This window comes from Crocodylus siamensis, chromosome 6, assembly GCF_052110815.1.
Source record: "Crocodylus siamensis isolate JL-2025a chromosome 6, ASM5211081v1, whole genome shotgun sequence".
In the NCBI taxonomy this organism is placed as follows: Eukaryota; Metazoa; Chordata; order Crocodylia; family Crocodylidae; genus Crocodylus; species Crocodylus siamensis.
In genome coordinates this window covers 89,179,902-89,202,674 of record NC_143400.1, presented here as the reverse complement: position 1 = coordinate 89,202,674, position 22,773 = coordinate 89,179,902, and the positions used below count along the sequence as shown (strand labels likewise).

The window sequence follows — 22,773 nt, the reverse complement described above, 5'->3', positions numbered from 1 at the left end:
ATAGGCCTCTGTGCCAGACACCAGATAAAAATATTTTGTGCGTTTCTGCTTTAAAGCTGTATTACCCGTCTGAAAAAGGAGGACGTCTCTCTGGAAGGCATCTTTCTTTAATTTTTTGACCACTGAAGATGCAACGACGTTTTTTCCCTGTAAGGAAAGGAGTGTGACAGTGTCAAAACTAAAATCCTCACTCAGGACCGGGTGAGTTCTTGCATTCCTCTTCTCAGCTGTTGTGCATTGTTTCTCTAAGAAGAATAAACCAACTGCCTTCTTTCACCCCAGTGGTGGCTGCCTGTGGGTTAGATGAAACATATTTTAGTTGCATGATAGGCAAGTAAGGTGAATGGTGTATTTTTTAAAACGAGAAATATGAAGGATCACAGACCATCTACGTAAGGCTGCTATGCTGCATCTTGGGCAATTCTGCAGACTCCCCACTTGTGCAGATCCGGAAAGCCGAGGTGGCTCGGGAGCAGGCCTGAACATGCTGAGCTATTATAGACATACCCCTATGCAATTTTGATAGTGGGCTCATCTACGTGTTGCTTTATGGTGACATTGCTATGGCGCCTTGCTTCCTATAGGAAATAGGAAGGAACAACACAGTATGGGTGATTACTGTGCCATATGGGCAACGGACACTTAGATTTCCAAGCTATGTCATTGTAGCGATGCACTGTATGTGGAGAGCGTGCTCCTGCTACGACATAGCTGGCGATCATGTGTAGACCCGTGTCATTGCTACATTGCTGTAGCGCACTGTATGGCAACATGTATATGAGCCCAGTTGCCATTAATTTGAATAAGGATTGGGTAGCCAAATCCCTTACGTAGTTTTAAGAGTTTCAGCCTTATGGCTAACTTACACCATGCTGCTTTCACTGTGAAGCTAGTGGGATTTTACTCCACTGGGAACAGCAGTGTGTATACAGAGAGGGACCCTCAAGGTTTGCAGATTCTCTAGGTATATCCAAGTTCTACACAAGGTCCCCGAGCTGCAAGATGAGGGGAAGCTCATCTCGATGGCTGCATTGAAGTCGTTACGGGATAGTATATACATTATTGAAAAAACAAAACGAAACAAAAAAATTGCAGAAGGAACTTCTGTCCTGGCCATGAACCTCCAAGGGAGTGGGAGGGAACAACAAAAAAAAAAAGGAACCCATTCAAATCGGTTATAATGGGACTTTCCCTAGTATCTCCCCTCATGCCTTGCTTCCTCTTGTTCTAGAGGAACGACATGAGCTGCCTGAACAACTTCCCCTCTCAAATTTCAGCAAGTATAAATATTTATACAGAAAACTAGCATCAAGTTATAGGGCCAGATGAGTCACTGGTTTCTTGTTCAATTTCACTTATTATCTGGCCAGAATAAAAATCTTACCTTGTTGTTGCACTTGGATTATCAGATCTCCATATTCAGCAGGTGTAAAAATTTCCTTAAAAAGCCTTCCCCAACATCGTGATATAAGCAATACTTCCATGAGTGTAGTAACAACTCAGAAAAATAAAATACCACCCCCTGAAAACTTAGAACCATCTGAAAAGCTACTTATTCCTTATTCTGCCTAAGATTTCTGCATTTTCTGCACAGGGATCTATGTCCCTCAACTCGACACCCTATTAAAAGCTTGCACACAGATCGGGCTGTGATCTTGTCTGCCCCATATCTTTACCATTTTTGGAAAAAATCCTGGATAACCCTCCCTTTGAAATATAAAGTAAAAAGCCTACATTCCTGATTTGCACTTTTCTTCTCCTCAGAACCATCTCTTGGATTAGATATCAAATTTTGCAATCAAAATACAACCATCAGACATTTGATTCGAAAACCTCACATGCTCTAACCGTTTGGCTAAAATACTCTGGGTAAGGGTCTGTTTTTATCCATGACTGAAGATTCATAGATTGTCAGGGGCTGGAAGGCACCTTGCAGATCATTGGGTCCAGCCCTACCTCGCTCTAGGCAGGAAGACAACTGGGGTTAGGTGACCCCAGAGAGGCAACTGTCCAGTCTGCTCTTGAAAGCCTCCAGGGTAGGCGATTGCACCACCTCTGGAAGGAGTTTATTCCCATCTGGACACCCTGACTGTCAAGGAGTTTTTCCTGGTATTAAGCCTGAAGCGGTCTTCCAGGAGTTTGTATCCATTGGTCCTGGTCTTCCCCAGGGGTGCCCTAGTGAACAGCTGTTCACCGAGCTCCTGATGTACTCCTCTATCAAGGTAAGCCACTATCAAATCCCCTCTCCACCCTCTCTTCTTTAGGCTAGAGGCCCAGGTCCCTCAGCCTTTCCTTGTATGGCTTGCCTTGCAAGCCTCTGAACATATGGGTGGTTCTTTTCTGGACCCTCTCAAATTTTTCTACGTCCTTACTGAAGTGAAGACAAAATGCTCAAGGCAGAAATGATGTAATTCAAGGCTTACTTCTGTGATGATTTAAAATCATACATAAATGAAAATAATGTGTTAGGTAGCTACGGAGAGGCAATAACCTGCAAGAAGATGCAATTTAAAAAAAAAATCTTTTTACAATTGCAATGGGTATGCACATACTTTGCACCTCCTTTCACCCCACACTTTGAAAAATAGCTGAAACACTTAAAATATGTCCTGCTACAGCTGTAGCAATCCCTTAAAATTAACAACTCTTCCATAATTCACACATATCCGAAAGCGGAAGTGTACCAACCATATTATTTTAATTTACTTTTTAGTATATACATTAACACTCAAAAGTATGATGAAAGACAAATAAAAGTGTTTTAATAAACAGCATGATGTGATACAGACCGCAAAGTTAAATAAAAAGTAGATTTTTTACAATTGCGGATGAACAGGAACTACAGTAAGTGCAGTCACAGGCCAAACTTTTCTTGCTATTGAGTAGCACAGCAAAAGGGAAAAAGGTGTACAATTGATTCAAATGATACTGCAAGACTATACTCAGTATGACAACACATGCATCTTGCTGTGTCTTAATACTTTTTTGGCCCATTCTTACAAAAAAATGTCTTGTCTATGTTTAGATGAATGTATTATACCACAGGACTTTTATCCATAGAATGACCTAAAAACTAAATTACAGGGCAATATTTTTCTCTCTAGTTAAGAGTTATTTCAAAAGAAAAAAAAAAATCTTGTCTTCATTTTAAAGGTTTTTCAAGTCAATATTTATGGGCATTAAAATTCTCCTCATGCAGGCATACACCTTCTATTAACTTTAAAGGGAATAACATGCAGGCACCAAGAGGAGAATATGCCCTCCTGGGCTCTATTCATCCAAAATTTCTGCAATTGTGGGTACCAGTTGTGAGGACAGCATGAGAACAGGTCTTCAGAAATCCAAGTGTTAAGAACCTGGGAAATTAGATTGTGACCAGGTTCTCTCTCTCTTCCAAAGACAGAAACTCAGACTCCCTTCCTCTGCTGATGGTCACATACAGATTATACATCTCAAATGCAGTTAAAAGTCATGCGCCAATATTCAGTTATCACTAGTGGAGAAGATGCTATTCACAGATTAATATAAATTGAAATGTGGCAAGAAATAAGACAAATACGTGACATAATCGCCTTAAGGCAGAAAGAGAGAATCAAACCTCTCCTGCTACAAATGAAACGTTAAGACAATTTTGGCCAGTCGGGGAACCCAGGACTCCTAAGAAAACACTGGAGATGGATTAAATGCATTTAAAAGTTTAATAAAGAAAACAAAGTGAGAATATGCAATTGTGAAGAGCCAGGTTTTGGTCCTCTTGACCTAGGCAGCCACATAGAAATGCTGAAAGAAAAGCTGTTAGTTCTCCACAGCCTGAGTTATGCAAGAAAACTGGCCAGCTGGGAAGACCATGAACCGGCGAACTTCAGAGAGCGGATGAGAGTCTTAGCTAGTCTAAGTCAATACAGCTCTACTGAACTATGTTTGTATCAGCAAAGGATTTGGACCATATTGTTTAATGGGATGCATCCATAAGCCATCAACATAGGGTGTTTTCCTTTCTTCTGCCTGATGAATGCCACATTATAGTGAAAATAAGGACACTTAACATACAGAAAGTGTTTTAAAGTTTGTTTCAGCATCAGGTTTTATAACCATTGGCACAAATAGCTGTTACATATTCTAGAAATGTATGAACTGTCCCTAGCAATGCTTTCCCAGAAATTCCTCTGATTTTTGCTCACATCTTAGAACAATGATTTAGATTCATGGAATCATAGAGTGTGAGGGTTGGAAGGGACCTCAGGAGGTCACATCTAGCCCAACCCCCTGCTCAAACAGGACCATTCCCCACTAGGTCGTCCCAGACAAAGCTTGGTCTAGCCTAGCCGTATAAACTTCCAAGGATGGAGAGTCCACCACCTCTCTGGATAACTTGTTCCAGTGCTTCCCTACCCTCCTAGTGAGAAAGATTTTCCTAATATCCAACCTAAACTTCCCTTGCTGCAACTTCAGACCATTGCTCCTTGTTCTGTCATCTGCCCCCACTGAGAACAGTCTAGCTCAAGGGTGGGCAAAATGGTGGATCTGGGGTGCTGATGGACTCCATTTCCCAGCAGCCCCTGCCCACATCGCTGCGGGCGGTTTCCATAGAGACCCCAGCAGCGGTTGTGCCATGACAGTGTGGGGGCGAGGGTTTCCAAAGAGACTAGCCCCAGCAGCACTGCCAAAGTGTGTGGCTGGGCAGAAAGCTGCTCCGGGGCTGGGATCTTGTGGTGATGGCAGCATGGCCCGGAGCCGGAGCAGAGACATGATCCGTTGCTTGCACCACCCAGCCCGGGATGTGGAGGTAGCGGATCATGGCACCACACTGCCACCGCCACAAGACCCCAGCCAGGGAGCAGCTCCCCGCTCAGCCACGCACTCCGCCAGCACTGCTGGGGCTGGGCTCCACGGAAACACTGCCCCCGCGCTGTCACGGTGCTGGTGCTGCGGGGTCTCCTCGGAAACCAGCCGCAGCAACACCAGCAGAGGCTGCTGGGAAATGGAATCCACCACAGGCCTGATCTGGCCCACAGGCCAGGCCTGCCCCTGGTCTAGCTCCATCCTCCTTGCAGCCACCCTTCAGGTAGTTGAGGGCCGTTATGAAATCCCCTGTCAGCCTTCTCTTCTTCAAACTAAGTAAGCCCAGGTCCCTCAGCTTCTCTTCGTAAGTCATGTCCCCTAACCCCCGAACCATTTTTGTTGCCCTCCGCTGGACTCTCTCCAATTTGTCCACACCCTTTCTGTAGTGGGGGGCCCAAAACTACCCCGGACGTGTCTTCATGAGTGCTGAAGAGAGAGGAAGAATCACTTCCCTCAATCTGCTGGCAACACTGCTACTCATGAAGCCCAGGATGGTGTTAGCTTTCTTCGCAGCAAGGGCACACTGCTGACATATCAATCTGATTGTCCAGTCACCCCCAAGTCCTTTTCTGCAGAGCTGCTGCCCAGCCAGTCACCCCCCAGCCTGTACTGGTGCATGGGATGTTCTGTCCTAAGGGCAGCACTTTGCACTTGCCCTTATTGAAACTCATGAGATTTCTTTTGGCCCAATCCTCCAATTTGTCTAGGTCTCTCTGAAAGCTAGCCCTACCCTCCAGCTATGGGCTCTTTCCCCTAAAAAATCTGGGCCACAAATGCAGAACAATGCAATTTTAACACCGTTGTAATTTTGTGCTTCATAATAGAGACAATTGCTCCACTCCAAATTCCAGGTCAGCTCATCTTTTTCTGATATCTGATGTCATAAAGCGCTTACTGTCATTAAGGAGTAAGGGAAAGTAGAACTTCCTTAAGAGGAAGTATTTTAAGCCAGAGAGATCCCCGAAGTCTCAAAAACCACGGCTGAACAGATTATAGGCAAGGCCTTAGCACTCCTGATTTTGAAAACTAAAGCAGACAATTAAAGGAGAACAAATAAGACTAAGGACCACCCAGTTTAATTTAGTTTGCTACCAGGACTGGTTTTGGTAAGAAAACTTATTTTTGGGTTTTTTACAAGTCAGATAGACAAAAACTCTCATACCAAGGGCCCAATTTTGATCTTCTATGTTGGCATTAGCCCAAAATAACTCCAGGGAAGCTACAATTAAATCACAGTAAAGTCAGATAAGAATTTCTGAAAGCTGCAAGCCCCTATAGGGCCTGGTTCCTGTACTCAGACAAAACCCTTCTACAGCCAGGCCCGATTTTTGTTATTATCTTGCCCAGTCAATATGGACATAAAAATGTGACCATCTGCACTGTGGTAGGCCACAAACTATTTTAGACAGATAGAGCCTTACCTAAAAAACTCAGACAACTTTGACTAAAGAAAAAAATACAATTTACCGTAAGAATGAAACGTGTATTGCAACACTAATTGGCTTCAATGATCTGCAACACAGTGTCCACAACTGTATACTATTTGTATAAAAATTGTGGTTCTTCATCTATTCAAGTAAAACCTTACAAAACTGAAATACAGAAGTTTAAAAAAAAATCTCAGAAGCAGCACATCATAATTCTCTCTAATACCACACCGTTTTCTTTAAATTGAAGCATTTTAAAGATGTCAAAGACATCAAAATACATAATCGTTCCAAGTGGCTTTTTTTTTTTTTGAATGGGTCCAGCCCAGATCTGCAACCTGTACAGACACGAAAAACAGGAGGAATTCACAATTGTTATTCAGCACAAACTTTGACCATGCCCGTTATAAAATGACAAAGCAAAGAAAATGTCTTCAAATTGCTAGCCAACATGGGCTACTGACCACTACAGGGCTTAAATGGTTTTACATAAAAATGAGAAGAAAAAGCCAACAAGCAGGGTCATCACATACAAAGTTCTCTACATGCTGCGTAATTTCTACAGTGCCCTTAATATGCAGGCTTCTTATATCTTCTCCACAAGATGCCAAACCACTAACCATTTTGGTTTTATTTAAATATTTTTTTTAAAATTAAAAAATTAAAATTATCCTGAAGGATTGCATCTTACCTATGAAGAAACTACCGATGCACTCCTTTGAGAACAGAAAGTGTGCATATGTAAGTCAGTACAGGAGTTTCTTTTGCTACCTTTAGGAAAGCAAAGAATACAACTCAAGAAAAACTAAACAGCAGCAGCCCATTTTGCTGTTAAAACAATGTAGAGTTTCACAGTTGAAAAAAATTAGTTATACCATATCACAACACATATTCACTAAAGTCACCATTTTCTAACAGTTTGGTAATAAAATGTAAGGCCCACTCCTAGGCTCTTTGCTCAGGTAAGACTCCTACAGGAGTTTTGCAGGAACAAGGTGCTCAGATTCAGTCCAAGGTTGAAATCAGCTACTAAAGTGTGTTTTGCACAGCTGATATTCAGGACAAAGGGAAATTCTCAAATCTAAAATGTCAACAGGAAAGAGAGAAAAATCAATTCCAAACTCTACCCCATACAGAGCTCCATTACAAATGTATTCAGTCTTCAAGCAGAAACTTTTTCTCTGAGAAAGTGGGCCTGATTCTCTCAGTGTAAATCAGGAATGATCCCCATAAAGTCAACGGATTTACATCAGTTTAAGAACTGGTGTAACAAGAAATATATTTAGGAGTTACCGCACATTTTAAAAAAATTGACTTTTCTGCATTTGATGAATTTGCCCTTCCCATCCCCATTCAATATACTTCCAAATTATGATAACAATTTGTTTCATACACTATAAACCCAGCCCATGACCTTCCCACACTTCTATTTTCTTTCATTCTAAAAGTCCTCCAAATTCTATTGGGACTATTTAGCTGATGGATTTGCTTTCCTATACTATCACATGCCCATAAGAGATTTTACAGCTTGTGCAGTGCTTTGTTGCAGTAACTCTTGGAAATAGAGGCCTGAATCTTCCCAACCCTGCAGTCTGTGCAAAATGGGTGCAAAAATTGCTATTTGATTTGGTATATTTTTTCACTCACATTTTATAAATTCATATAGCTACCACTGGGTCAAGTTATGGAGAACCAGTCCCATAAAATCCAATAAGCTTGAGGAGTGGACCTTTTAATTCAGATCCTAAAAGGCTGGCCAGATCTTGTGTAAACATGGTAAAATCTCTCTCTCGCAATACAAGATAGTCAATAAGATTAATGTAGGATGTGGCATTTACTAACACATTTCTCTGTTAAATTACGGTTTACAGGTAACAGGGTTTCAGATTTGAATCATTTCATTGAATTTCTTAGTGTAACTAATTCCCAAGGTTAAAAGTGTTGAAACAGATTGGGTTGACTACACGTAAAGGTAATTGTGTTCTGGTAAACATGCGATCATAAATGCTATTAGGAGTGAAAACATTCACATCTGAAAAGAGGCATATGTAACAGTCAGCGAATGAAAAAGGATTTGAACTCTGCTGGACAGCTCTAAAGTGATCATTAGAGCCAAGACACTGTATTCTCCATTCTAATCTTAGCATTTCTTCATAGCTTCCATGAAGACAGTAATTTTCCCATGCGATTCAGTTAAGTAACAGTGTGTTCAATGATTAACCAAAGAACTCCTGATTATGAAAGGTGTCTTAAAAGACAAAACAAAGTCCTGGCTTTACAATCCCAAATTTACTTTTGTCCAAGTCTTCTAAGGGTATAATTGATTGCACTTTTTAAATATATTACAATTTGCTTTAAAAAAAAAAAAGTCCAACCACTTGATACCTCATTAATACAACCCCACAAAGCACAGTTCAGTTAGAGATACCAACTGTCAGCACATTTCATATTACATCTGGTATTGCACTTTTGAGTGGCACTTAAATTTGTATAACCCAGCCCAACCCCCAAAGTCCCAGACTTTTGGATTTCATTCCAAATGCTGCAGATCTAGCAAGTCTAAAATGCTAGAGTAAATGTCAACCTTCACACCCTGGGTTTTGCAATTTTTTTCCCTAAAAAATGCTTAAGAATTTATAAAAAATAGTTTCAGAATAGCAAGTTTGACCTGTGGTCGCACACAGGACATCTAAAAACCTCTGGTAGTCTAGACAGTCTCAAAAACTGGTGCCAATTTAATGTGTAGATTGTTTGAGAGAGAGAAGGACAGTTAGATTTACAAATACGTAGAGAGAGATTATGTACAGACACACAGCTATAAAACATTTGTTTGGTAACTCCACATGCTATGAGCTACCCAATGTATTTGCTGTATGTTGAACTGCTTAGTGATTGTATTGAAAACTCATTTGTTTCTGAAGTACTGGTTACTGGGATTAAACAGCTGCTTTCAAAAGCAGCAGGAAAGAGAACAAAGAGCAAGAGAACAAGGTGGACCCAAAAGTTGAGGGTATAACCATACATTCCTTGAACTGCCAGCATATCACTTAAGTAACGTTAAGAGTATTGCCTGAGATTTGCTGAAGAGACTTAGGACAAGTTCATTTCTGGCACTGGTGGCTGCATCTCCCACTGATTTTAATAGTATTATATTCTCTTTCACCAGGGTTGAATTTGGTCCTTGGAGTACAGCTGGTCACCACCAGTGACATTACAAATAATGGGAATCTTGGACAGATAGAACTGGGCTGCAAAATTAAAATGAGTGACTATGGGACAAACCATGTAAATAAAGAATATATATTAATAATAGTTCCTATTATATAAATAGCCTTCATAAAAAAATAATCTTTCAATAATTTTTAATAACTCACCTTTTTTTAGGCCCTGGAAAACATGCATGAAAAAAGTCTATTCAGTTCAAGTCAGATTAAATCAAACCCAAAGTGAACACTACAATGTTTTGTTGCACTAAACCCAATTTTGACCATTCAATTTCTCAAGCTAGCCAGTCTTCTGGGCTGCTGGGGAACAGAGTTCTTTATGAAGCTAAGAATTTCATCTCTACAAATACTGTCCAGGAGAAAACATCATACATATTGGGCCTATTTCCAACTGCTTTCAAAAACTGTGCAGATGACAGACCTAGAAGTGAAAAGGTTCAGTTAAACTTCAAACATAACATGTCTCTGAATACAGTTAAAGGCACTGCTCCCTCACTATTATTTTAAATCTCTCTGCCCTTAAAAACCCTTCCCTTCAAGATATGCAGCATCTAAATAGCTGTGGTAAATGGGAAGTTCTCTTTCAGCTCATTTGAAACCCAGCATAGTCTCCATCTCCTGTACCAGACTTCCTCCTGTAGTATGTCATGGACTGCATTTGATGATAGCAACTCTTTTCTTCCTCCTTCCAAATGATCGTTAATCAAAAAACAAAAACAGGAGAGACTTCCAAACCTTTTTTGGGCTTAAGGCATAACATGAAGTTACACATCATACTAAAGCTTAATTTTGAAGTGTATAATTTTAGTGCTATCTGAAACCCTGTTTTACAATAGTTTTGAAAACTGTCTGAACATTTCATCTCTGTTCTTCCTGTCAATTCAAATGTCATTCGTGGTTTGTGCAATTCCTATGCAACCAGTCTTTGCTGCTGACAGGCATTAGCAGTGCAGTGTAGTGCCCACAAAATGGGCTATCAGTTTGTGTCATCTTTGCTTTCATTTCAGTTCAAGGCATGTTGCTTTATTGTGTGGAAGATCCAGTCCATTTTTGTTGTCCAGCCACCATGGTGAGCATCATTCATCTGTTTCATGAAATACTCCAGAGCTTCCTGCTCAGTTTTGTCCAATGCAAGTGTCTTTCGAATGTATGCAATATCATCAAAAGACTGTAATTCTGGCATGCCTGAACCAAGCATCATGGAGAACAGATTTATGAAGAGATTGGCATGCTGCCGAATTGCTAAATAAGCCTTATAACACATCTCTTGAAACCTTGAAAAGACAGACAGATAAGAGTTGATTCAAGACAACTTATTAGACCCACAACAACTTTCTTTTCTTGGAAATCACATTGGATATATATTCTTTTCATTTTACTATCATCTTCCCAAATCTCCCACATGTATGTTAATTCCAAAACTGAAATCATGTTAACATTAGCCATAGCCATAACTTTCAGACAGGCCTGAAACAGTTCTAAAAGCCATTTTCATTTGCTGATACTTGCTTACAAGGTAAGTTACCCAGGAAAGTTTAAGGAACTCTACTGAGCCATTTGACTTATGGTAAAGCAAGATTTATTTTAAGTATTAAAAGCAAAGTGTTCATGGGTGATAAAATGTCCCAAATCTAATTCATTGTTTAATAAGATTTTAAATCAAGTAAGCTTAAATGTTCACATATCCTGCAAAGTCTGTGAAAGTCACAAAAACTTAGCACACCCCGGGTGCAGACCCAAAAACCGAGGTTTACAGTCTACACTTCTGACTCGTGGGTGGAAAGTCTGAGACACAGGATTCGTGACCTAGATCTGAACAAACAGAAGGTGCACATTGAAAAAAAACATAAAAATGAACAGAATCCATCTATGTCGCATTTCTTTGTACAATAAACTCTGTATGCAGTCGCACCAAGTCTAGTAGGCAGCTTCATTTAGTTATGGGTCAGAATATTAGAAGATCTATTACATCCAAGGTAATTTTTCTTACAAGATATTCCCACATGCACATAGCTGGGCAAAAGAGAAAAGTATTTTATTTGTATAAAAATACTCCATCTAAGAAGGCTTACCTTTCAAATTCTCTTGTTTTGGTACATTCTTGAGCTCCTTTACTAATCACTATTAAGAAATCTTGCGTTAGAACGAATGGTACACGCTCTCGCTTGTAACCAAATTTTTTCTTTTTGTGATCCAGAAAGTGCCCAAAATCAATGTGAAACAGCTTCAAAGAGGGAAAATAACAAAGTTATTTGCATGTTCATCTAAACAGCTATCACAGTAACATCAGTTCATTTAGCTTTAGCTTGGATTGGTGACGGAAACACCAGCTTACAACAAAAGCTGTATCTTAACATCAGACAACATGACACGTTACATAATTTAATATCTGCCAAGGAGTATTCTTGCATAAAGTATAATACCTGTCCATCATCCTTCACCATGATGTTACTATTGTGACGGTCACCGATTCCCAGTATGAATGTAGCGACACAATAGCCAGCACAGGAGCGTGTAAACAAGTCAATAGCTGCATCATACCTATTGAAAACAAAACACAAGGCATTTTACTATTCAAGTTCTAACATAAAACGCAGAAGTAGCATCCATATCAGGAGGAGCTGGATGTGTGCATGCTAGTTCAATGAAAAAGAAACAAAACTTCTTGGACTGAACTGAATCGCAAAGAACGTGAAAGGAAGACAGAAGATGCCAAATAATAATAAAAAGAACTATTACTGCGTGGTCTTATAGGTAAATGGCCCCTGGACCAACACTCTTAGGAGAAACAAGGTCTCACTTGTTTACCTACCTATTTAATTTGAGATGTAGTCCATATTTTGATGAGTGCATAGCAAAAAAAAAAAAAGGGCAACTTAAGATCACTGTTGTATTGTCACCAGTGTGTTAAACAATACCTCAATCAAACTCAAAAGAAGAGATATGGGGGTGGTAGAGAGGGGACGAATGTGTGGGAAAGAGTACTGGTTAGGAGGAGGAACAAGGTCCATTATGCAACGTCCCACTTCCAGAAGACAGGATTTGTATACTTTTGCTTTACAGCTTCCTTCAGAGAGACGTCTAACAAATAAAAACAAAACAAGAGTAAAATCTCACATTTCTCCTTTGTTCTTGTCTTTGAGCCACTGATGTAATGTGTGGCTGTTGAATTGCAGCGCGCCCTTTAGGCCTCCTTTGCACTGTATCTGCATGATTGTATGAGAGCTTCTGACCACTTCAATAAGGCCAACACAGTCACCAATAGACAAACAACCATAAGGCAACATCCTGGAAGAGAAATTTTTTTTCAGATCATAGTTTGAGCCAGCAAATGTGTTAGCAGTATTAAATATGCACTGTTTAGTAATGTTTGTCAGATGAATACCATCTGTTATTAGCTTTACTACATGGGGATATGAATAAAAATCCATATTAAAGCCCTACAGATGTATTAGAAGCACTAAATAAACCATGCAATAATATGAAGTATAATGATGTGCTTGGCTCCAAAGCCATGGCATCTGGTAATGCATTTCCTGAGCTTTATTCCAAAAGCAACAATTAAGCTGAACATTAAATTAATGGTTTCCTACTAATCTACTAAAATTAAAAACAAATCTATCCATTTTAGGTGGATTTCATTAGTTCTTGAGATTAGGATAGACCCAGGACATTCAGGAAGGGAACACCTGTCACATCACAATTACCATCGGATAAGTACAGTAGAGTGTTGATCATCTAGAAAGTCAAACAACCAGCAGGTTTTACATTTAAAAAGCCATAAGCCTGCAGTTGGGTTTTCCTTGTTGACGAGACAACTACTCATTGTCTATTTACTAGGCATTTGAGATTTTAAAACATTACATGGAATCATACATTTATTTCCTTCTATTTGCTGCACAACACATTAATTAAAAGGTCTGTTGTCAATACTTCACACTGTGGTGTTTCGTTATCCAGATAAAAAGATTATCTGCAATGATGATGACACTAATTATTTTGATAATTAACTTTCTACTGTACATGATAAATTTTAAGAAAAGTTTGTATGGACATTTAAAAATACATTATTTTCCACTGTAATTACCTGAAAATATTATAACATTGTAATAAAAACTCTATGATGTACAGTAGCAATGTCTGAAGCTGCTTTTAACTGCATATCCATCCCTGGAAATATGCATGTGATGTACACACCACAAACCCGTGCCACCCCCAGTACCATTTTTATAATATCCTCCCCACCCTATCAATGACTGTTCCCTACATGTAATAAAATTTACAGTAGGACAGTGGCTTAATTATTCTCCAAAGCAGTCGAAGAACTATTCATTTTTCTTTTCCCTTCACCTCTCCCTCCTTCTTCATCTTTTATTGCTTCTTTTATTCCTCCCCCCCCCTTTATCTTTTTTTCCTCAACCTTTTACTGGGAACAAAGAAAAACTAAATTAAAAAAAAAATTGCTTTATATTTGATTCTGAAGGCTGAGAGAACTGGTCATTCCAAGTCCTCTGTGGGCAGGCTGGATTTTGTAACTGGAAAGGACTTGTCTTGCATTTTACCTTCAGGTCTGAACTTCTAGGGAAGGGTCATAAGGAACATAGCTTTCACATCACTTGGTTGTCACAAAGAGACAGGACATTCTGAGTTAGGAAGACGAACTCCAGGGCTTTCAACTGGACTTGATTTTACTCACAGTGGAATGAGTAGCACAGACATCGCGTGCCCTGAACTACCCTTGCTGCTGAGAAGACTATTTCCTCCATTCTGGGCTAATTGAAATAATTTTCACAGTTAAGAGTACTAATATTTAGGCATAGTGAGCTGCAACAGTTTAATCTGAAAGTCAAAGGCTGTGTCTACACATTGTCCTACAGCGATGTAGTGACACACTACACTGCCATATGGCGTGCTACGGTGATGTAGCGATCACATATGTCTACATGGGACTTCCAGCTACGTCGTCAAAGTGGCATGCTCCCCAAGTATAGTGCACTGCTATGGTGATGTAGCAGTGAAGTCTAATGGTGCACTGCAGCGCAGTAACCGCCTGTACTGCACCAAAAGGAAGAACTAAAACACAGCGCTGTAGCAACACTGTAGATGCCCCCAAAAAGAGCAAACAATGTGGCAGGCCTACGTTCAAAAGGCATGATCCCCTGGCTATTCAGAAATGAAAAATTTTTTTCTTCAGCATGTGTCTACAACAGCAGCAATGAAGAGATCAGAAGGACACAATCTAATAGTCTACACAGGAAACTCTTTTGACAGAGAAAAATTATGAATTTTTAGGTCTTCAAAATATTTTGCTCTGTTTATCATGATTCATCCCTGGCTCATTCAGTGTTCATATTCATCCAGCTGCCTTGTCTGCATAAGAATGTCAATCAAGCAGAGGGCCAGCTGGGAGACGGTGCTATCTGAAAATGGAAGAATGACTATCATCTGATCTGTGTAGTGCTGATATACAAGTCCAAGGAATCTTAAGTCCTCTTTTAAAAATTAAGTCAAAATCTTGAACAGGTGGGGGGGGGGGGGAGAGAAAATCATAAATAGAGCTGGAAGGGACCTCCAGAGGTCATCTAGTCCAACCCCTGCCTGAGGCAGGATCAACCCTTGCCAAACCATCCTATATAAACCATAATACAAACTCTACATAAGACTGTCAACCCGGACACAATACAGACCTACTAACATGCTAACCTGCCACAGGTAAAGCAGGGGAACTATGGCAGCCAACATCCTGCTTCTATCAAATGTTGTCAATATATTGTCAAGGGATCCCAGGTAGAGGGGCCATACCACACATTACAGTAGAAGGCAACCCCCCCTCCTAAGTCTGTACAAATCTGACTACAGAGTAAAATTTCTTCTTGACCCTACATATGGCATTTGTCTGACCCTGAGCAGAGAGGCAAGACCCTCTAGCCAGGAACTTCTCGCTTTGGTCCCAGCAGGAGCATTGGCATACCCCAGTCAAAGTCCTCAGCCTTGGCTGTAGCCAATACCCAATGCCTCTGAGGAAGGCTTAAAAACACCCTGACATGTAGCAGAAAGAGGTGAAGGGTGAGGAACAGCAGGGGCAACTAGTAATGCACAGAAGCATGGGAAATACTCACAGTAGAACATAGGTGTAGCTATACCAAGATCATCCCTGGCCAGTGGCTGTCCCATTTCTTTCTGAACACCCACAATTTCCCTAAGTAGTCTATTCCACTGCCTTACTGTTCTAACAGTGAAGAAGTTTTTCTCGATATCCCATCTAAATTTATTTTGCTGCAAATTCATGCCATTGGTCTGTGTCCCCCTCTCCGCAGAAAAGAAAAAATGTTTTCTACTTTATGGCAGCCCTTCAAGTAATTGAAGGCTTCCATCATGTCCCCTCTTAGGAGGATGGGGCCATGCAGAATTCCATAACTGATTGCTCCTGGATGCAGAGGAACAACTGCTTATCACCACAGTAGTTGTAGTTGAATGTTATACAGTGCTGTACACAGGTCCAGGTGGGAAAGAATGGATGTCCTGCTCTTATCTATGTGCAAGGGGACGTTGTCTACCAGCACTGCTCTCTACTCTACAACCTGGTCTGAATACTCACGGAGAAGTGCCCTGGGTACTACAAATGGACAGATGTATTTGGAGGCGGGTCCCTGCTAGTTTCTCAATTATCTTTACCAAAAAGGTGATTCTTGGCACTATCTGGTATTTTCCAGAGTCCACTGTGCCCAGAACTTACTTTGAAAATTGGTATGTAGCATGCTTTAGGCTGGAAAGTTTGTACGGTACTAGTAGGAGGGAAGAACCCATGGCAGCACATGCAGATCCTACCAAGCAGGCACAAAGACAGGAAGCTGCATCCTTGCAACTCTCCATAAAAAAAACCAGGAAACCGACCCATACATCTTAATCTGTCCTAAAATCACTATTACCAGAAGTAAGAACTTGGGAGTTTTCCTTACTACCTCTTCTGTATTTTGGAGAGAGGTGAGTTTGAATATTAATGAATGAAGAAAACCATAGTGGCTACAGAGTTTGGTAAAGATATTCAAAGAAAAAAAAAACCTGTATAGTGAAGAAAAGCAGGGATGTATAAAATACAGAGGAAGTACAAAAAAGGAGCTAAATCATGGTTTATCTGTGACCTGTACGAGACTGCAAAGCAGTGAACAAAGTAGCCAGTGCCAACCACTACAATTTCTATTAGGTAGATACCTGCCTGCTAGTCACTGGTATGATATCACCAAATTCATTTTCAAAAGGGAGCACTGATTACTTACTGATAACTAGTACTTTGGTTACCTCAATGCTGTACAAGTTGCCAAAACAGAGAGAGTTTGCCTTTCACAGGAAAAGGGGAACAGCAAACAGATGAAGCAGAGAAGAGTTTTACAGTTCAGGGTTGTATAGCTCGAGAACGCCCTCTTACTTACCGGAGATCAAGACCCTGATTTTGCCAGATGTTTTCCATAATTCGAATAATCTGAAGCGTCAGCATATCCTGACGTAAATCTGAAACATTCAAATAATACAGATGTTGCAGATTTTAAAAGATCAGATTGAAAGCTTTTGGTAATGTGACACTGTTCACATTTTTCACAAGGACAGTAGCCCGTGTAATAAAATAAAGTTTCTAGAAAAAACATTCATCTCCTCATTATTTTGCCTCACAAGAGTTAAATAACAAATGCTGGTGTTTGAGAGAGAATAAAAGTTGTAGCATTCGTTTCAATGCTACCAAGGTACAACTTAAAAACCTTTAAGAGCCAAGAGACTGAAGGCGACAATTATTATAAAATTAAAACATCTTTTAAATGTTCTATATTTTAATATCTGAAAGAGAGGTACTGTGCTTAAAATAATATTATGTTGCTAGTGAATCCCTATTAAAAAGAAGTCAGGCAAATCAGTGTTAATACTACTGAAAGGACTGTTTATGAGTCATAGTCTAAAGTCACCTGTTATGTTTGTTGCAAAAACAACACTTTTCATAAAGCCTTTTCTAAAAGCTGTGGGGCCAGCCTTTTTGGCAAGCATTCCGTAAGTTATTCCCATGCCCCTCCTGAGTGCCGCTCGGACCCTTTCCCTTACCTGATCTGCTACTCCCTGCCTTATGGTCCCTGACCAAGCTGCTTTTTTCCTCCCTGTCTGATCAGACACTGTGCTTTCTGCTCCCGGCTTCTATCTGTCACTGTGCTGCCTGTCTCCTGCACAATCAACTGTATGTCACGTGAGGAGTCTGCCCGTGCCACTTTTGCCACCCATGCCTCAGGCTGGCCACCCATGGCTTACAAGCACAACTACATTTATAAATGCCGGCATATGGAACAACTATTTTTAAACACATCTACTTCTTTAGAAGAATCAACATGCTCATCACAAATGTTTGTGAACTTCTCTAAAAGACGTATCCTATATATAGGGCCCTACTGAATTCACGGAGGAAGTGAGCTGCGTTACAGCTCCTTTAATCGTTCTTCCTCCCCACCACTAATTGGCCAAGAGGCCCCAGCAGCCCTGCTGCTGACCAAAGGGGAGGTAAAACTAGTGCCATGTTTAAAACTGTGGTTTTTGCTTCCCTGCCAATCAGAAGCGAGCCACAAGCAGGGCCCCTCCAATCAGCAGCAGAGGGATGTGCAGGCAAACCTGCAAGATTAAAGGAGCCACAGCACAGCCCACTTCCACTATGAATTTGGTAGTGCCCTACCTACACATTAGGAAAAGCTTCAATTAAATTGGCAGTGAATAAAAAACCCCATTCAATTACAATACATCAAAACAAGACAAACGTGTGTTTTCCTTACCATCCCCATTTTTAAAGATGATCTCGTTGTTCTGAAACAAGAGTTCAGACATAATATCTGGGTTTTCCCAGTTCAGCCATAGAGGCCTTTTTGCAGAGGACATAATCCTGCACTCGTCAAGCCTACAAAAAGATAGAAAGAAACATACCACCAGACTGTTACAAATGAATGGTGTTTCTGCATTCTTCTTCTCTCCCAGTTTCCTCCCCTCAGCACTTTTTGTTGATGTGAAAACAGAACGGACAGAAAGGGACAGTTAACTAGCCACCGTTGCCATTCTAGGAGTGCTAAACATAATGCAATAAAGGGCACTAGCCACTATGGGAGCATCCTATATACCATATTTCTGAAGCTCTACCCACACAGAAATTGCAAATGCATGGAGTTATACACTGCTCTGTGGTGATTTTAAATCGTTTTACTGATGGCATTGGCTTAATGTTCTTTAGGAATCCACTACAAATTTGCTTAGTAAAATCCACAATTTAAACTTTACCAAGAAAATGCATGTCACAAACATGGTTTATTTAAACGTCAGTTCCAAAAGGGAAGAACATACCTGAGGTTTCCTAGCTGATGGGCGGGGTTAAGAGGAGAGATAAAACCTTGCAAAGCATCCATGAAATCTGGCCGCCTCATTTGTTCAACGAGAAATTTCATTTGCACCTGACAAATAATAAGATTTAAGTTTTGGGAATTTTTTTTTTTTTTTTATTATTATTACACATAGAATAGGGGTAGGCAATGCTTTTTGGCCACAGTGCCAAATAAACCACAGTCTACCTTGGAAGGTGCCAGACAGCTGGCATGCCAGAAAAACAAAATGAGGGCGGGGGGATGGGGTGTGTATGGCAGGATGCATGGCATATTAGTATATTTAATAATTATAAATGTTGCTTTTGTTGCTGTGTATTCCTTTTTTGTTGAGCATGTTGCAATGGGGGGGGGGGGGGCCAACAGCAGAGCGTGAGCACCAGACAAACGCACACAGAGACCCATATGCACAAACACAGAGAACCAGAACACACCCAGGAATAGACACATGCACAACATGTCCAGAACCAGACATATGTGCATACACAGAGAAGGTCGGACAGAACCAGATGTGTGGGCACACGGAGCTGGGCTCCTGGGCCACTGGACAAAGTCTGCTCCCAGACATGCGTGCACCCTGTGGTATGGAGCTAATGCCAGGGCCCGGAGATGTTTGCAGCTGCCCAGCTGCCTGCTGGAAGCAGCCCGGGCTTCGTGGCTGGTAGCAGCTGCAGACAAACCTCAGTTTAGCTATGTATATATAAAATGAATTATTAGTTTAAGGTATATCCTAAAAATGTATTTAGGTTAAGTACATTTATTAAAACCAAAAGCCATGTAACAATAGGTGGAGAAAAGATACCCCAACTTTTTGGTAAGGAATTCTATTATCTAGTAAGTTATCGATGCTAGTACTGCTTGTGTCTAATAAACAAGTGAAGATCTAACTCTTGAAACTACTAACAGGCCACATACTTAACCACAGTATTTATAGCTACGATACCTTTTGCGTTTCATCCTTCTTTTCCTGCTTGAGAATATCAGTAAGGTTAATTAGCTTCTCCATTGCTTCCACCTGCCTGCTCAGGTGTTTTAGGTACATCCCACATGCTCGACAGTAGGACTCCAAAAGCAAACCAAATCTTTGACTTACAGTTTTATTGTGCATTTCAGACCTATGAGAACAAAACATTTACAGGTAAAAGAAAAGACTGTTTACAGGTGTTAAGAGTTTAGTGGTCTTTCTGGGAAGGGTTCAGCAACCTTTAATAAATTGTGGGTTAGAACAACTCAGCTTCTGTCAGATGTGGGCCTTGTGGTGCCACGTCAGTAACAAGGGGCGGGGGGTTTTCTCCCTCCACCTGTGCCAAGACAGACAGCCAGGAGCTGTGCCCATGCCACTGCCATTTCTTCAAGCCTGAGGGGTTGTGGGGAGGTGGGGGTGGTGAGAAGCAGAAGCAGCAACACGGGGTGCTGGTAGATGTGCCAGGAGGCTGCTCTGATGAGCTGTAATTACTAATTAGTGCAAGTCAGCCAGCCTCTGCATCTCGTGCATCAGCGTCCCTATGCTTCATAATGGTGGTGAGGGCGCTTTAAATAAAGCTTATAGGATGAGCGTTAAAGCACCCCTGGTGCCATTTTGAAGCATGGGGACACTGATATATGAGACGCTGTGGGCAGTTTAATTAGAATGGTTCTAGGAGCCATTCTAATTAAAGCCCCACCCCCCATGTGTAAAAATGCCCACAGGCGCAGCTGGTACCTACATGACCCTGACAGAGGTCTTTACTGCATAGTCAGCATGGGTACAGGCAGAGGAAGTGTGTAGGGGCTGTGCAGTTTCCAGGCGGGCCCAACCTGCAGCTGGGAGGCAGGGATGGAGGGAAATACTGGCAGAATGGAAGCAGTTTGCCTAGTTTCCCAGCCATGACACAGCACATGTGGGCCCCCACACACCCAGGGAGTGGGATAGGGGCTGAGAGGAGAGGCAGTGGTGTAGGCTCCAGCTCTGTGGGCCAGATCCAGAGGGCTGGAACTGATCTGTGGCTCGTATGTTGCTGATCCCTGCTGAATAACTGAATCAATGTTCACTTTTTTCCATAAAGCCCTATTCTTTGTGCAAGTCTTGCAAAAACATTAAGAGGAGACATATCATAGCCTTAGGAAAAACAGTGCCTTAAATTTATACCTCAGCTAACAGTTCATGATTATATTTGGAATTTACCTCTCTGAAAAGAGAGCAATATTCTTGTCACCGATACTGGCACCGTCCTGAACACAGTATTAGAAAAGCATTACAGTTGACTGCTGGTCTCTTCAAGGGTTCAAAAATGCTATTACTACAGCTTTCTGTTCAACTTTAATTCAGCTCCATAATGCTGGAGTCAAGGTCTTTAAATGAACAATCACATACTATACTCTTCCTCTATCTTAATCCAGAGATGAAGACAGTGGATTAAATTTATTGCAGGAGAGGGAAGTTGTAAATATTAGTGTTGCTGGTTAAAGGATAACTAAGAATTAAACCAGCCTTATCTACTTTGGTCCTTCAAGAAGCCAAAGCTAATGCTTAATTTAATAGCTTTTCAATATTTAATATCCTCTTAATACTTTTGATTCTTTTTTTTTTTATAGGTTTTTAAAACGTGCTAATTAAAACGCAGATGCTATCATGTTGCCTTATGTTACAGGTCACATGAAGTGGGTAAAAGCTGAAGGAATAATGGAGTTTTAATTTACCATTCAAACTTTTACTGCTAGTGAGATGTTGTTTATAGGAACCTAGCCATCACCCAAACACCAGCACAAACTTACTTTAAATGCCAAAAGAAAAAGTGTCCTATTCTTTGATTGGTCAGTGCCTTCTTGAGTAAAAACCTCACCAGCAGATTATCCAAGTATTGTTCATATTTCAGCACCTAGTTACCGATAAGAAAACACAAAAGCATTAGGAAATGCTGTTATGCAAGTGAATAACACATACAGCGAAACATGCATTTACATTAAATACTACCCAGAACACACCTTATATTTTAGAACCCAGCAATGTCGGACTCGCATAGTTTAGTGTTTGTTAGTGCAAGACAACACTGGAATAATACTTGCTAGCACAGAACATATACTAGACATGTCCTAAAAACACCCTGTTACCTCTCTGATATTTTCCTTGCAATTCACTTGAAATACTTGACATGTGCCAAAATTTTAGCCTCCAGGTTTCTAGAGTTTCCCCTGCAGGGCTCCCCTTTTGTTACAAAGAGACCTGGTGCAGCTGCCAAAACGAGTCAGGAGACTATCTCTGTGCTGGGTTATAGCATACAATCTCTCATTACAGTAAAACAGACCAAGTTGGATCTTTCAAGGCTGAAAAATCACAAAGGAATTGCTCTTGTCAAGATGCCTCTCCTTGTTACTTGAAGAGTAACATGGCAACGACAATACTCAACAACGCATAAGACAAGGAAATGGAGCAACTAATGAAACAAAACTTGTTAAGAATACCTGTACTAGCTGGATTAAGTACTGAGACAGTTTGTCATCTGTCAAATACTTCTCCAAACACTGAACTGCAAATGATCGCACCATTGGATCAGGATAATTACAGTCCAAAAGTTCCATTGCTTGTTCTGGCTTGATTGGAGGCCAGTCTTTTATCAAACAATACATCTGTGTGCAAACATCCCCAACACACAGTTTAAATCAGTTACATGGGTAAGATAATCATTATGACACAGACACTTATAAGTACTACTATGCATTTGATTTCCCCGATTAAAAACTAGAGTTTACTCTTCAGACCGTAGAGGCAAATATGTTGGCATAAATTGTAACCTACTAAATAATTTATCTACTATTAAAAGAGTGAATACTAAGAATTACAACCTTGTGGGCTTATAGTCTATCCCATTAGCCAGCCACCAGGGATTCAACCATGAACTACGAAAG

The 22,773-nt window shown here is 40.7% G+C and overlaps 1 protein-coding gene across 4 annotated transcripts in view; it reads right to left on the bottom strand.

The window, feature by feature from the left end:
- Nucleotides 1–2,563: 2,563 nt before the first annotated feature.
- Nucleotides 2,564–22,773, bottom strand: part of PIK3CA (phosphatidylinositol-4,5-bisphosphate 3-kinase catalytic subunit alpha) — a 72,413-nt gene continuing 52,203 nt past the window's right edge. For all 4 annotated transcript variants that reach the window (XM_090051222.1, XM_090051221.1, XM_090051220.1 and 1 more), the window contains exons 12-21: nt 22,330–22,494; nt 21,643–21,746; nt 19,832–20,003; nt 18,854–18,960; nt 18,295–18,416; nt 16,924–17,002; nt 12,611–12,781; nt 11,917–12,034; nt 11,566–11,717; nt 2,564–10,767 (exon numbers count right to left, since the gene is read on the bottom strand). In XM_090051222.1, the coding sequence (XP_089907348.1) occupies nt 10,497–10,767; nt 11,566–11,717; nt 11,917–12,034; nt 12,611–12,781; nt 16,924–17,002; nt 18,295–18,416; nt 18,854–18,960; nt 19,832–20,003; nt 21,643–21,746; nt 22,330–22,494 (1,461 nt within the window). In that variant the 3' untranslated portion in view covers nt 2,564–10,496. The remainder of the gene's footprint in view (nt 10,768–11,565; nt 11,718–11,916; nt 12,035–12,610; nt 12,782–16,923; nt 17,003–18,294; nt 18,417–18,853; nt 18,961–19,831; nt 20,004–21,642; nt 21,747–22,329; nt 22,495–22,773) is intronic.